Genomic DNA, 15,802 nt, shown 5'->3' with positions numbered 1-15,802 from the left:
TCTCGGTTGACTTCCTGGTCTTACCCTGAATGAGATGTGGTATGAAATGGATGAGACCACAAGACAGGCGTGTGTATCTCGTATCGCCAACATCTGCAAGTCTATGACAACATGGACGGATGAATCCATTAGTGGCGTTGATGGGAATCAGCTGACAGAGCAATACTTAATCAAGCCCCGTGCTGAAATGGACTTGACCCTAGTCATCTTCTTAAGAGTTGTGATGAAATGGGAATGGATTGCTCGTCCTTTGTTTCTATCATTGTGACTTAGGGCCTGGGAACATTAGTTTTGATGGAACCGACCGTGCTATTAGTATCATCAATTGGGGTTCTCTGATGTTGTCGAGAACTGGTTAACTTGGCGGGCGGTAAAATAATTGCGTTGTATGTGCTCAATCCCAATATAGGCCAAACAATTACCGGAATAAATATGCTGCAAGGAGTGTCCAAGTTACAGCTGTCAAGGGAATTTTGTAAAATATGAATTATGAACACAATACACAATAACACAATGTAACTATACTATCAGAGTAGACTGCCATACTAGGGTAGTTAGTTAGGTAGTTATTATTTAACGAGATCTCGGGCCTTTTGTGATAACCCTAAGTTATCACCATCACACGAACTTTGTCCTATGCTGTCAGTCTCGAGGCTATTATTTTAGCTTTTTGTATACGTTATCATACCTGTAGTAGCAATCCATTTAACTTTACACACATCAATGATCTACTTTTTCCGTTTGGTGGCATTGAACCGATTTTAGCCTATTACCCGTGTGGTTGCTATTTTGGCGTTATTCATCATGCAACCAATTTATATCTCCATCATTGGTTAATCTAGAGCTTTCCCCCTACATATGTACTGACCACTCAGTCATGTTAGGTACATGAATCATAGACTACTAACTTCACCTCAATTCAGGAAAAGGAATGAATATGAATCCAATTATTCCAGGATTCGCCCCAGACCCTTCTGCGGTCCGTGTCGGGGATACATACTTCCTTGTCAACTCCAGCTTTCATATCTTCCCCGGCCTACCCATCTATGCGAGTAAAGATCTTGTCTCATGGAAGCATATTGGTAAGCAAAAACCAGCGCACTTCACAGGTCCTCCTGGATCCAATGTATTTGTATTAATAAAGGGGTCAGGGAATGCCCTAAACAGGCAGAGTCAACTCAGTCTCGCGTTGAGTTCGACAAGATTGAATTCAGAGGATGGTGGAGGCGACTTGATGTGTGCAACTGGCGGACTCTATGCTCCTACGATCAGACACCATGATGATATATTCTACGTGATCTGTACGAATGTGATTCATGTTAGCGAACACGATGGCACGCACCAGAACTTCATCATCTCGACAGCAGATATCTGGAGCAATCAATGGAGTGATCCTGTCTTTTTCGATTTCGACGGAATTGACACTAGTATTTTGTGGGATGATGATGGTCGCTCATACATGCACGGCTCTGCCGCGCCAGGACCCATGACCACCATTAAGCTATTTGCAATCGACGTCAAGACGGGGAAGAAGCTCTCCGATGAGAAGATAATCTGGAGGGGCACCGGTGGTATCTGGCCGGAAGGCCCGTATATATATAAAACCAATGATGGATGGCACTATCTAGTCATCTCCGAAGGGGGCACTTTTGAAGATCATATGATCACTGTCGCGCGCTCAAAATCCATCTGGGGGCCGTACGAAGCAAACCCTGGCAATCCTATTCTCACAGCTCGCGGCACAGATGAATACGTACAGCACACCGGTCACAGTGACATATTTCAGGATTTGCAAGGCAATTGGTGGGCAGTTTGTCTTGGTGTTCGAAAGGACCAGTCGAAACGCTATGTCATGGGAAGAGAGACATTTCTCACCCCTATTGAGTGGCCGCCGGAAATTTGGCCAACAATCAGCCAGGTCAAAATAAGCTTGCTATCAGATCTCCCAAATACTACATTGCCTGACACCGCATCGAGCCTTAGTGTAATACCTGGCATGGACTGGTGCTACATTCGAGATGCAGACCTTACCATGCACAGCATCAACGAAAATGGCAAGGACGTTGTACTCACACCAAGCGAATACGACTTGTGTCAGGCAAGTCCTGATAGCCGGGTCACATTCTTGGGCAAGCGCCAGCGCCAGCTCAAAGGCCATTCTCAAGTCGCCATTCAATCCGTCTCGGTAGGCACCCAAGTCAATGCAGGTCTATGCGTTTATAAAGACGAACACAGATTTGCGCGGATCTATCTAAATTTTGAAACATCGGCTATCGTGTTCGAATTTGTCAACAAAGCCAAGTCGATAACTAGGAGCAAGAAGATCACGATCGACTTGAAAGAAGGCGATGCTGCCGCTACAGGGTTTAGATTAGAGTACCTTGAGTCATCTTACAAATTCGCATATCGTCTCGAACGGGATTCTCAATGGATTGATTTCGGGGACCTTGATACGCTAGAATTGACCGGCCATGATTTTGTAGGGCCTATCGTGGGAATATTCGCCTTCACAAAGGATGCGAACAGAAGGGCAAATGTTAATTTTAAGATGTTGGAAATTGAGTGAAAACCCTTAATAGCTAGAATAATTTCAGTCTCTGAAAGATGCCACAAATTCGACTAGCCTTACAATCCCCTATATTTTCCGGCCTTTTCTTAAAATGAGACCATATACCTACGCGTTATGTTTGGTATCTTCGTTATGTTGACCATTAAAACATTGAATCTCCTTCGGCTTGCTTGGTTTAAAGTTTAAATTTTGAAATATATAGCGTTTTTTGCCTAATTTATGTTCTTTTGTATCTAAAGGCCACACTAAGAGCCCTTGCCTAGGCGTACATTACATTACCTAGGTAATCACTTATTATCCTCTGATGTTGCCGAATACCCTAACTGTGCTGCACGATCATATAATTAAGTTTTGTCGCAAAGTCTGGCCTCTGGGATATTGATGGTCAATAAGTTCGGCCATTAGGATAAATCCAAACACGGCATAATCCTCGTTTAAGGTGTTTACTGTAAGCCACTCACGATGTGGATAGAGTAGCCACATGAATAGTTTAGTTGGCAGTCCAGCCAGTAGTTGGGCAGTGGGCACTGAGAAGGTGTTGGACCTAAACCAAGAAAGGAGGAGACCCGGGGTATGTGGAGAGGGCGAAGTGCCGACGAGATTAAAAAACTGGGGCAAGAATTAATTGTACGGGGAGGAGAAGTACGTACTGGAGGAGGACATTTAGTCTTATCGCTGCCAGCTGGAAGCAAGTACCAGCTAGGAGATCCAAATATCCTCGAGTTATGTGATTCTGGTACCTATGCTAGGTAAAACCTGGGTCATTTTTAGAGAAATCGAAGACTCCGCAAGAAGCTATCCAACTAGACCTCCAATGACTAGGCTCACTAGCCAGCTCAACAAGCAATCGGACACGTTCCTTCCATGACCTTATCTCTATAAACCAATTGTATTATTCTGTATTTAGGCTGTTTCTACAAGCTATTTTCTTCGCAAAAATACCTATAGCCTAAAGCTGCACCCCGCGTTCCCCGGCGGAGAAGAGCTACACATTCCAACTAGAATTCTAAGGTTCAGTTAATCAAATAGTGGATGGATCATGGAGCTAGAAAGGACCTCGGGATGATTATATAAAAGCACCATTGTATCCCATGTGGCAGTCTACTTGCCAGCACTCGGACAGTGAACATTGGCTCAATCCATTTCGGCCGTCGACTGGTTCTCAAGATACTCAACAACTTGCTTAACTGAAGCTATCCCGCAATGCCTGACAGCCCGGCTCAGATGAAGCCGCCTCCAGGCCATTTCTATCTGGCTGGGCGGGTGTTCCCCCGGAAGCAATGGTGGAAAGACAAGAATATGAGAACATTGTATTTCTTCATCCTTGTTCTGATATTCACAAACACTGCAAATGGATTCGATAACTCTATGATGTGAGTACAGTATCTTTCTTTTGCATTCACCGACACAGCTGTAAAAGATATTCTAATATTGTCCAGGAATGGTCTCCAAGCCATATCCTACTGGCAGGATTACTTCGGTCATCCCCACGGCTCAACCCTCGGTCTTTTCAACTGCGTCATGAGTGCAGGTGCGCTGAGCGGCTTGATTCCCATGCCTTTCATTCTAGATCGTCTGGGACGGAAACCTTGTCTGGTGATAGGAGCCTTCTTTATGATATTGGGAATTGCCTTGCAGTCGGCTGCGATCAACTTCGCCATGTTCATCGCGGCGAGATGGATCCTGGGTTTTGGTGATATTCTGGTAATCTGCACAGCGCCGTTGTTGATTGCAGAGATTGCTCCTGTTCAAGATCGTGCAATTCTCGTGACTATCGCTGGCGCAAACTACCAATCTGGAGCCTTCATCGCGGCTTGGACCACATACGGCACTCTGCAAATTCAGGTGAGTCATCAATTCCCTCTAGCCACGGCTTTTTACTTTTCCTGAGGCATCTTTTAATTATATATAACCAGAGTAATTGGGCTTGGAGAGCTCCCAGTCTCATTCAAGGTATTTTCACCTTACTCATGATCGCTGTCGTACCATGGATCCCCGAAAGTCCGCGTTTCTACGTTGCCCAAGACCAACCGGAAAAGGCCTTGAAAATATTAGCACACTACCACGCGAATGGAGACGAGCAAGATGAGGTCGTGCAGCTCGAATATACCGAAATCACCACCGCACTCGCCATGGAAAAGAATGCTCAAAAGTCCTTCTCATTCCTCGACTTCTTCAAGACTCCCGGCAACCGGAAGCGTTTGATCATGATCGTCTCGATTGGTCTCTTTTCGCAGTGGTCTGGAAATGGACTTGTCTCATACTATCTGACAACTATCATGAATAACATCGGAATCACGGATTCTCAGACACAGCTGGTGATTAATGGAGGCTTGACCACTTTCGCTCTCGTGACCAACATCATCTTCAGCTTCTTTGTCGATAGATGGGGACGTCGAAACATCAACCTGATTAGCACAATTGGCATGTTGATCAGCTTCGTCATCTGGACTATTCTCTCCGCCATTAATTCTCAGCAAGATAACGCCAATCCAGCCTTTGGGAAAGCTGTTGTCTTTATGATCTTTTTCTATTACCTATGGTATAACCTGAAGTAAGCTTGTCCTCCCTGAATTGGTATGGTAAAATATTAACGCCTGCAATCTTTAGGTCTGGTCTCATTGCTAGCTATACAACGGAGATTCTACCATATCATATGCGTGCAAAAGGTTACACTGTGATGTGAGTTCTTGAGTTCCCTTCTTAACTATATAACATCATTATCAAAAGCTGATTGATTGTCTTCTTGACAGGGAATGGGCTCTTTACGGTGCGCTCTTCTTCAACCAATACGTCAATGCTACTGTAAGTCATATGCTCGTAACATAACACATGAAGTCATAAATGCTAATTAAGCGTACGAATAAAGGCACTTGATAGCCTTGGCTGGAGGTATTATATCTTCTACTGCTGCTTCCTGGGTTTCGAACTCATCGTCGTTTACTTTTTCTACGTGGAAACTCGCTACGTACCATTGGAGGAGATCGTCAAGTACTTTGACGGCGATGACGTCGCGGCTGTTACAAATGATGAGTTTGAGCATGATGCGAAGCGCGGAGTCGTGCATGTGGATGATAGTAACGCTGCGTAGGGCCTGTCTCCAGGACCTCGGCTTGCCCATTTCACTCGATGAATCCATTGGGCTCAGAGTTGCTAGCTCCGCGTGCGTCATCAATATACTTAGCTCTTATCACATAGATATAGTAGTCGCATGCCCAGTGGAAACAGTTGATCTTAGCCTCAAGTCATCTTTCTTTTGAAGTCTGATAAGAAGAGTCTGGCTTTTGTGACGCGGATTACTTCGTTATACTGTAGTCCGTGCGAGTGCCAAAGCGATATACTACGTAGTAAAGGAGCTTAGCTAGGCTACATCCATAACTCTGATTAATTACGTACTCTGCCCATTCATACTTGGAATCAGATACACAAAGCCAGCACCCCAGACGTTTCAGTTTCTCGTATTGGGTAAACCCGAACTTGTACTATATAGTATGTAACTTAGTATAATGCGGTCACTTGTTGGCCGTCGCCAAAGATAGCCCATTACGACAAGCTTTTCGTGCACATGGCAATATGAGAGCCTCTTTGCTTGTCATGCAGCCCCTCCCGCTCAAGATATGACCCATGGACTATTTATAGGCCGATGTGATGTACTCTGTGCCATGGCAACTAGGTTCCCGGATTTTCTATATAGGGGTGGTGCAGTTGCAGGGTTTGGTAGATTTTGAGCTCGTCGATTTTACCTTCCTTAAGGCTCACCTAATTCTCCCAACTCAAGTCCAGGAAACGACGTTATCATGGCAAGAGACCTGCCGATACCATATATTCCATCTTACTGACACATAGGCAGCCACTGCACCAGCTCCTCCCCGATGTCCAGACTCTAAGTCCCGAACAGATAGAAGCTCTCCAGCAGCACATCCGAGTGGAGTATGTCTCTATCCCCAAGACGGTCTACATGGGCTACCTGTACTGATTAACGCGTCGTAAGTATCATCGCTGTTCACGGTTTGAATCCCTGGTCGAAGCCCGAGGAAGAACATGCCTTCGATACCTGGCGAAAGCCCGCCGGGCCGGATGGAAGACTATGGCTGCGTGATGACTTGAAGGACAAAACACCAGAGGCCCGGGTCTTCTTGTACCAGTACGATTCAAAGCTGATCTGGGGAGGGGATAAGGCTTCTTTTATCCTGAAAGCCGATGAGTTTTTGGAGGCAATTCGAGTCCAGAGAAAAAAGGTATCGAATACTCTATTGAGATTCCTCTTATAGTAACTCGAGCTAATCTGCGTTATTCATTACAGAATCCCCAACGACCGATCATATTTATTGGCCATAGTCTCGGCGGTCTTCTCATTGAACAGGTAATACAACTGTGCTTTCGACAGAAGTGCTACATAGGTAACATGGAATCAGGCATTGGTGAACTCCCATAATAGCTTACGCTATGCAAGTATAGCCAAAGCAACGTAATTTTGCCCTATGGAACCCTTTCTTTTCAATCAAGACAGCCTCTAATGTGGCCTAGTACGGGACTTGTGTTCTTTGGCACACCTCATGATGGCGGTGACCCGTCGCTGGTACGGATCGGCTCTGTCGCCGCCAAAATCGCCCGGTCTCTTGGAGCTCAGAAGAACCATGACATTGAGCAAGCTTTGCAAAGTGGCTCACTGTTTACAGAGATCCTGAAGCACAGCTTTCGGAACCAATTGAAGAGATACCAAATAGTCAGCTTCTGGGAGGGGAAGGGAGATGTCAGTACTTTATTTTTTGAAAACCAGGTTCTCATCGTCCATGGATGTTGACTAACATGCGATACCAAGATCGTACCCATGAAAAGTGCTATATTCGGACTACCAGATGATGTTGAATACATTGTGGAACTGAAAGCCACTCACAGTGATATGTGTCGCTTCGATACGGTAAATGATAAGCATGACAAGGACTTATTCTCGACTGTCTGGGGTAACCTTGAGGACCTATACGACAAGGCATTGGAGTGTGGTGAGTCTGAAAATATCGATACGTCGCTGACCGATATTCGAGATCAAAGTCTTGCTGAAAGACTGGCTGCTCTGCGTTCTACGCAATGATCGATTATGTCCTGATCTTCATTTGTTTACTTGAATGATTCATTATCATTTTCTCTCTGTCTTTCTTTCGTTCCTTTCCTATCATGTGTAGCGACCTAGTTGTCTCAGCCTCATGCTGACTTGAGCCGTGCGTAGATGAAAGTCAGCTTATACTGGGTAAGTTTTGGTTGTATTCAGTTCCAGTGGACCGATATGGATGGTAACCCGGAGAACAGCGCGCGAGAAACGGAAAATTCTAGAATGGCTGTATTGTGAATCGGTTGATCTGCGACATCTCGACATTCGAACCGTACGGAGAGGGAATGGTAAGTGGTTATTGCAACACGAAGATTTTCAGAGATGGGTGCAGGGCGATTCTCAAAGTCGAATATTGTGGGCTCATGGTATAGGTAAGCACATTGGTCACAGTCCTAACTGAACGAACAAAAATTTGATAAAACATCCTTAGCTGGGTCAGGAAAGACATTTCTAAGGTACGAGGTATAATCTTTTGAAGTCCCAGTTCGTTCATGTTGCTCAACACCTGGTGACAGCTCTTTCGTGGTTGATTATCTACTTTCATTAGCGACGGAGTTCAATTACGGTGTCGCATATATGTATCTCGAATTCCAGGAAAGCACCCGACAAGCTTCCCAGAGCCTTCTTAGTTGTTTGATCAGACAGCTTGCCGACCAAAACAAGGAAGTGCTGACCTACGTTAAATCCCGATATAAACAATTTGAAATAGAGAATCGCACAGCCTCGAGCCAGGATCTACTAGACTGGTTGATTGCGTTGATCCCGAAGTTCGAAAGATTGTTTATTGTTATTGATGCCCCTGACGAGCAAGAAGATGTAACTTTACGAGATGAGTTGCTTCAGGATGTTCTAAAAGTTGCCAATACAGGTGGTTTCTGCTATATTAGTAGTCGGCCTAACCTTCGCAGTGCATTTACACAAGCTATACATCTGGAGATTCGACCTTCATATCATGATGTCAAAGCATATATAACAGATTATATTGACAGCCATCCATCTGCTCGCTTGCTCCTAGGACAGCATCTTCGAGAAAAAGTGGTGCCTCGGCTAATTGAGTGTGCAGATGGAATGTGAATATCTCCCAACAAGCATGGATAATAGCAAAGAACCTGAATGCTGACTAGGCTTCCTATTTTCTACAGGTTTCTACCCGTCAAGTTTCAATTGGAGTATCTTTTCCAGTACACTACAGCAAGGGAGGTGTTAAATCAGTTAGATACGATGAGCGAGAGACTGAAAGAGGAAAATATCCTTAATCAATCCTATGAACGTGCCATCAGGACAGTCCAGAGGCAGTCACAACCCAAGCAAAACCTGGCACTTGAGGTCTTCAGCTGGTTGTTAGCGGCCAGAAGAACACTCACTATAATGGAGTTGTGCACAGCGATATCCGTGCGTCCAGAATTGACTGAGGTTGATGAACTTGCAATACCTTCTCACGACATGATCATTGATGTTTGTGGCGGCTTCGTTGCTCTCGATGAAGCGAGTAAGAATGTCCGCATCGCACACGCCACGGCGAGGGACTATTTAATTAAAGTACTGCCTGAACTGAGTCTTCCTACTGATATTGTGGCGATCGTGCTGGCCACATATTTGACTTTTAGTCCTTTCAATCCAGGGTGGACCGGATCTCAGGAAGCTTTTAACATGCGTCGAGAAAAACATGTGCTCTTGGATTACGCTGCTCACTACGTCAGTCTACATGCGCGGGCTGAAAAAAAGCACAAAAGCCAGGTAGAAGCTGTTGTATTGAAACTTTGCAAGTCGCCAGGCTTGGCTTCATCTTTCATACAAGCATTCTATGCTCCCCCAGACGTCCTCAATGGTTTTGACTGGTTCCCTAACGAAAGCACACCGTTACACGTAGCCGTGACCATTGGCTTACTTGAGACCGTTACAGCGCTTCTCGACGATAAAGAAAGCGTGTCAAGAATCTCGGCTCGAAATTCTAAAGGCCAAACACCGCTACACATTGCCGCTATATATGGCCATACTGATATAGCCGAATATCTATTGAAGAAAGGTGCTAGTCCTACCGATCAAGATCGGTATGGAATGGCACCGTTCTGCTATGCCGTCAGTGAAGGCCATGTCAAAATCGTTGAAAAGTGTTTTCAAGGAAACAAAAAAGTTAAGCAAGAGTTGTTAGAATTGACACTGAACAATGGAGACACGGCTCTTCATATTGCCACCACCAAAGGCCACGTCGATATTGTCTTGCTACTTTTGCAGTTCAATGCACCAATTGATGTAAAGAATAAAAAGGGTCTAACGCCTCGGGACTTGGCTATGAGGTCAGCTTCAGTACTTATGCAGAACACCTTCATTTCATGGCATGATGTAAAGTCCAGCAGTACGCCAGAGGGCCCGAGGTCTTTTTACCAGCCGCTTTGGAGCGGCTTTCGAGGTATCTTTGAGGATATCGTGGGCGTTGAGAATTCGAGAGGCAGGTCTACAGACCACCTGTCCACACCGAAATCTATTGGTGAGTTTTCGTCTTTCGTTCTATGATAGCCTTCGTTGGTTTACTTTGCTTGTGATTAATTCATTTGATTCTGTAGAACGTGCCTGCAGCAATGTTTTGTCCGTTCATCGGGGTAGTACCGCCCCAGTTTCTGGGGAGCATTATCAGACCCCAAATACGGGCCATGATCCGGTCACGCATACGGCACAGCCCCACGCTGAAGAGTCTTCGGGCTCTCCAGAAGGTGGATTGGCCATTAGCTACTCCGACCGCGATCGTCATTGTCACTATTTGATCCCCGCCACTCTATTTGATCGAGTCATCGAGTTATCCGATCGCCAATGCACTCTCGTCGATACGTCCGACCCCGGAGAAAGAAGCAACAATGAGGGAAACGATCACATTCCACAAGACCCTCTTCGTATGTCATGGGCTTGTCGTCTGGAGGCCGACACGAATCTCCGTTGTCTCTTCACTGGCCTACCGAAGGGTCTGTACGCCGCATTCTGGCAATTCTCTTACAGGATAACGTCAGAGTATAACGGCTCATACTTACCAAAAAACCTGTACAATTGCACATTTGGTCGAGCAGTCGACCCCGAGATGTTTGCTTCAAGGATTTCCAACCCTTTGCAACCTTTCATCTCGACGACTTTGAATTTCATCAATCCGTTATGCGTTGCTCAGTTGACTGTTCCGAGATTTGAGCCCCTTCAAATCGAAGTTCCTAACATCTTCATTCATCAGGCGTTTATGGAACAGGAGATTAGCATGCAGGCGAGGACCGCCTTACAGGTTGACTGGGATGGTTCTGTTGCATTCCTGATCAAGAAAGTTGGCAGCGCACCTATCGAAGGGTACCTGTGTTTCAAGTGGGTAGAAATGGTCAGAATAAATGCTGATAATGTAGAGGATTTTCTTACAGAGACCGCAGAGCAGAGCAGACCTATGGAAGTGAGATAGGTTCGCCCCTATGGAATGGAATCTATAGATTACTGCTTGAACAGTCAAAATCTCACACGAGATGAAACTCTTCCTACCTACGTACCTATTTCGAAATGCCATAAACGCCTAGTGTAATGTAATCATTGATTTTTTCAGTACAAGCTGTTCTATAACTGCCGTCCTAAGTTAATGCGCCGATATTATAACAGTATCAACCTTCCCTAAAAACGGCGCGGATTAGGGTTTCGGGAAAGCAGGATGAAACGATATTCTGCAAGGACGGATCGCCTAATTCTTAGTAGACTCTTAGTCGACTAGTTCGTAGAGCCCCTTGGAAATTGGAAATTCAAAGTAAGGAGGCATTTCATGACTGAGAGACTAACCCATATGCGCCAGGGATCCTTACAAGCCCGACCCTTGATTTCGGGAATCTGGATTCGCCTTTTTTTTTTTTTTTCTCATACGTCGACTCCATCGTGGCTTGACGTTTGAAACGATATACGTGTTTAATGATCCACCTCGCTGGCGAGGAGCTTCTGTCGGGGACATCGAGTATTTTTCTTCTCCCCCTCTTGCCGGACAAAAAATCAGACAACCGACGACCGAGTTTCAGCCGCCGCGTACGAGTACTCCGTGAATAACAAAACCAGCCAAATTCAAAATACAGTACGGAGCACGGTACGTAGTCAGAATGGAGTCCCCGACCCAGAAAAACCAGAAATTCGGAAGTGGGAACGAAACGGTCCGGCCCGTTAGTCTAACCAGAAAAAGGGGGGCCGCACCAGACGGAATTTCTATGGATGGGTTACCCGTATGGATGGGGGTGGGTGGGCATTGGTACCTGATATCATGCCTCACTTTGGCATGGCAATATGCAACATTCAATGAGGCGAAGATGGTTGATGAGGTGTGCAAACGGTATTGGGTAACCAGGTGAACAATCTAGATCTTGTGACGCCGCACCTAGAGATTGGAATCGGGATACGTAGTACTTGTACTTGTAGCTGTGTCTAGGGTTACGCGACAACATTTTAAGTTAGTTACCGTAAGTGATAGTTATTCAATCCCATACGAAGAGCTTCCTGTTTCGTTAACTCTATAGAAAAATTTCACTCGTTCATAGGGCAGCATGGTCCTATTTCTAGAAAGATGTACCGGACCGCGCTGCATTGCATTGCCTGAACCATGCCATGGTAGTTACTACTCGATGCTCAGCGCCGAATAGGTAACTACCGAAGTGATACAGATCAACGGCAGTGTGGCAGTTAATATGTAACTTAGTCTCGGAACATGGCTATGTACCCTATACAGACTTAATTGCTCTAGTAGAGTACTAGAGTAGACGTTCCATAGCAACACGTAGTTAGTTTCAACAAAGAAAAAAAAAAGAAAAGAAAGGAAACTGTGTGGCAGAATTCGTGATAGTCATACTACTTTCCCATTCAAGGAGCCCGCCAAGATCTCTCACCAGTAGAACGAACGATATCAACGCTAATAATGACTCAAAATCATACATTCACCAAGGGGGAAATTACTCATGCTCTTCAATAATATTTCGCGGATTATACATCAGCTAACACTAGCACACAGCGTACAACGTACGCCGGGGAACGACGGGATAGTTCCATCTCAAGCTACTACGACTCTACGAGTATTATTAACCTTCTCGATTGCCTCCTCTACATATTTATGTACCCGACCAAGAAAGTTTCGGAATAACTTACAGAATGCCCCTTATCCTCGTCCTCCCATCTCCTGAGTACCGAGTCGCTACGTTCTGAAGTTCGTCGGCAACTATACTCCGTAAATGAAATGTCGATACGGAGTAGTCTAGGCCTACTTGTCTATACAGCCGTTGATGTTAATGCCTCTTCAGGCCTAGTTACATAGGCTGGACTGTCCCGACTGTGTACATAGGAACCTAACTTATACGTAGTACGTAACTATGCTCCTATTCTATGTAGACCGAATTGAGTAGTACTATGTACCATGATTCATGAATCTAGTCATTACCAAGCTTATTTAGGGTAGGTATAATCATTTGTTCCGTGGCGGTGGGCAAGGGTTAGCACCAATTGTATGAAATAGACAATATTGGAAATGATGGAAATAGTATCAAAGTCCATTCTGAGACATATTGACTAAATACTCTATCTCAAAACTTCCAAGTCCATCCCCTGATGTCCTAAGAATATGTTGAATAGAAACAATGCTATGCTGGTATATTTTAAATGCAATAATGTATTGTTGAATAGTATGCTTGATCGTTGGAAGGGATGGCATTTCATGTGTCTGCGGCAATTCGAAATTCTTGAAGTCGTTCTTGAACTCGTTTCAGAAGTTCTTCATCTATAGGAGGCTTTTCTTTCTTCTTTGGTCTGTTTCGCTTGTTAGTCATAAATCTTTCTACGAGGGATTGCGATGAACGTACGGGTCTCGTCGTGTGTTTGGTCCCTTCTCTTCTCCACAGGTAGCACAAATATTTTCACCGGGTATGTAGCATGTATCGCATTTGATACAAAAGTAGCGCACTCTCATTCGAGGTTTCTTCCAAACTCGTAATGGCCGTTCAGGCAGGGGTTCTGCGTCGCCAGGATATCCATCTGGATATTTGTCCAGTTTCGCACTGTGGTTTTTATTAGTAAATGATAAGACAAAGAAAACTTGGTGAAAGGTTGACGTACGGTTCACGAGGACAACGCTTGCATCTGATGTGCCCACAACTCTCGCATACAGTCGAGGCCCCTAGAAACAAAGTCTGACATTGATGACATGTTCGACGAACTCGTTGTTTGATGTCCTTGTATATTACATCTTGGCCACCGGTTCGAGACTCCATAGTGAGAGGCGTATACTCTATCTCCTCCGTGTCGTCTGAGGGTTCGATGGGAGCAACGACAGCAGCACGATCTGAAGGCCTTTCTTGTTGCTTGCCTTTGGCTTTTGCCAGAGCACGGGCTTCTTTTTCTTCCTTTGTGCGAGCTGGGGGATAGCGAGGGCACGTTTTGCAACGGACATGTTGACAATTGGAGCACACCTTGTCCGACCCAAAGGTTGTCTGACAACGATGGCAGGTGCGACGCACCCTCATTCTGATCGGTTTTTCGACCCGCTTGACTTCATAATTGCGCGATGACATCCATTCCTGCGGTTCCAAAGTAAGACCGTACTTGACGAACAAAGCTCGGGCTCTCTCCTGCTGAATATCGCTCCATAGTGTGACCTGCGTAGTGTCCCGTGTCGGGGCGGTAATGCCAGCAGCGGTACTTGTTTGGGATGGTTGTGGAGCGTCAGGAATAGAAGTACTAATAATAGTAGTACTAATAGGAGTAGTAATATTACCAGCAGCTGCAGACGCAGGTGTAGATCTATCAGACAGTTAGCCAATTTGTCAGACAAACAAAGAAATTTGCGCCACACGGTGACCTGAAACTTACGTGGCTTCTGGTCTGCTTGGTTCTTCAATTTGATGCGCTGAAACGGTCGACTTTGTCCGGCGCGAGGCTCGACGGAAAACAGAACCCACACGACTTAGTATACGTGAACTGAAGTCGTCTCTTTTTTGTCTCTGATCCCGCTCCATGATTGACGATGTGTGTACCTTCGATCTACTTCCCTTCAATTGCCCAACTCAACCATGCAGTGTATCTCTTTTTGCTATTAATATGACTTGCTGAGAGACATTAATGTTGTGGTAGATGAAGGCGGACTGGATCGTTATGCGATATGTTTTCTTCCCGTTTTGGGCGGCTTGCGCAGCAGCGGCTGAGATATATTTAACAATGAAGTCGAATTGACTGGACGATCCGGTGAAATGTTATATATGCCGAAATTGAAGCCTGCGAATCAGGTTGCCAGTGGTCAAGTCGTCCATGAATATCTTTTCTTTGTGATGGGCGGGTTGACTCCAATGATTATCGCTTCCCGTCAATCTCGTGGCCAATCCAGTGTTGCGTTGAATGGTGAGATAAACGAGGCGTTGACTGGCAAATATAATTATCCTCCTCTCGTATTGGCCTTGAGGTCGGTTTGTAGTCGTACGATTTTTTCTTCGATGGTGTTGTTGAAGTTGAGTGGCGACGGTGGTGGTGGTGGTGTGTGAGGAAGGAATAGAATGAAAACTTGAGGAAAGAGCAGACCGAAAGAGTAATATTGAAACGCCAGTCACACTATGTGCTAACTATAGGCACTCTAAGTTGCTCGGCACGGCGCTCCGGGCGAGACTTTACCGCCGCGATATAACTAACTCGTTAACTAACTTAACTTAACTTAAGTCACTGCTTAACGTATTACTTAAGAGCAAACATATTGGGGCTAACGTGGACCAACGTACGACGCGACGCAGTTGCTTAACTAAGTTAACTTACATGGTTTAAGACTCGTAATACGCTGCGTTAAGGCAGGTCTACACCATCAGCTAATCAAGGGCCTGTCATTCGACGTCATTCGACGCAGACACTGCACACAAGTGGTACAGGGTGTTCAGTCCTGCTGCACTCCGTCCAACCCAGCGACCAGGCCGGTGGAGAGCGGACTCGTGGGTAATTTTTACTAGTCTTAGACCGACGCAGGGGATCAGAGCAAACCCATTATTTGTCCCCGTTGCTACAGAGTATACTCCATTTTCCTGCATTTTGTCTCCAGAGATAGAATACTCTGTATAGAGTACGTATTGTTCAATGCGGCATAAGTTACGGGCTCAATGCTCAGC

At 45.4% G+C, this 15,802-nt stretch overlaps 5 protein-coding genes across 5 annotated transcripts; 4 read left to right on the top strand and 1 right to left on the bottom strand.

The window, feature by feature from the left end:
- Nucleotides 1–937: 937 nt before the first annotated feature.
- Nucleotides 938–2,566, top strand: EYB26_001780 (uncharacterized protein; the record flags this gene model as incomplete). Its single annotated transcript, XM_054261088.1, has 2 exons — nt 938–1,082; nt 1,152–2,566. 2 exons carry the CDS (start codon nt 938–940, stop codon nt 2,564–2,566), a joined length of 1,560 nt encoding a protein of 519 aa, XP_054117063.1.
- A 1,206-nt stretch (nt 2,567–3,772) lies between these two features.
- EYB26_001779 (uncharacterized protein) lies at nt 3,773–5,660 on the top strand (the record flags this gene model as incomplete). Its single annotated transcript, XM_054261087.1, has 6 exons — nt 3,773–3,942; nt 4,009–4,414; nt 4,486–5,123; nt 5,180–5,251; nt 5,323–5,374; nt 5,439–5,660. 6 exons carry the CDS (start codon nt 3,773–3,775, stop codon nt 5,658–5,660), a joined length of 1,560 nt encoding a protein of 519 aa, XP_054117062.1.
- Nucleotides 5,661–6,366: 706 nt separating this feature from the next.
- Nucleotides 6,367–7,661, top strand: EYB26_001778 (uncharacterized protein; the record flags this gene model as incomplete). Its single annotated transcript, XM_054261086.1, has 5 exons — nt 6,367–6,369; nt 6,420–6,499; nt 6,561–6,839; nt 7,097–7,322; nt 7,392–7,661. The coding sequence occupies 5 exons, from the start codon at nt 6,367–6,369 to the stop codon at nt 7,659–7,661; spliced, it is 858 nt and encodes a 285-aa protein (XP_054117061.1).
- Nucleotides 7,662–8,000: 339 nt separating this feature from the next.
- On the top strand, nt 8,001–11,109 carry EYB26_001777 (uncharacterized protein; the record flags this gene model as incomplete). Its single annotated transcript, XM_054261085.1, has 4 exons — nt 8,001–8,050; nt 8,195–8,749; nt 8,822–10,167; nt 10,244–11,109. The coding sequence occupies 4 exons, from the start codon at nt 8,001–8,003 to the stop codon at nt 11,107–11,109; spliced, it is 2,817 nt and encodes a 938-aa protein (XP_054117060.1).
- A 2,266-nt stretch (nt 11,110–13,375) lies between these two features.
- On the bottom strand, nt 13,376–14,674 carry EYB26_001776 (uncharacterized protein; the record flags this gene model as incomplete). Its single annotated transcript, XM_054261084.1, has 4 exons — nt 13,376–13,469; nt 13,523–13,717; nt 13,776–14,459; nt 14,529–14,674. The coding sequence occupies 4 exons, from the start codon at nt 14,672–14,674 to the stop codon at nt 13,376–13,378; spliced, it is 1,119 nt and encodes a 372-aa protein (XP_054117059.1).
- Between the last annotated feature and the right edge of the window lie 1,128 nt (nt 14,675–15,802).

The sequence above is a fragment of the Talaromyces marneffei genome, chromosome 1 (genome assembly GCF_009556855.1).
Source record: "Talaromyces marneffei chromosome 1, complete sequence".
Lineage (NCBI taxonomy): Eukaryota > Fungi > Ascomycota > Eurotiomycetes > Eurotiales > Trichocomaceae > Talaromyces > Talaromyces marneffei.
The sequence above is the reverse complement of the archived record's forward strand: the minus strand, read 5'-3'. Positions and strand labels throughout refer to the sequence as shown.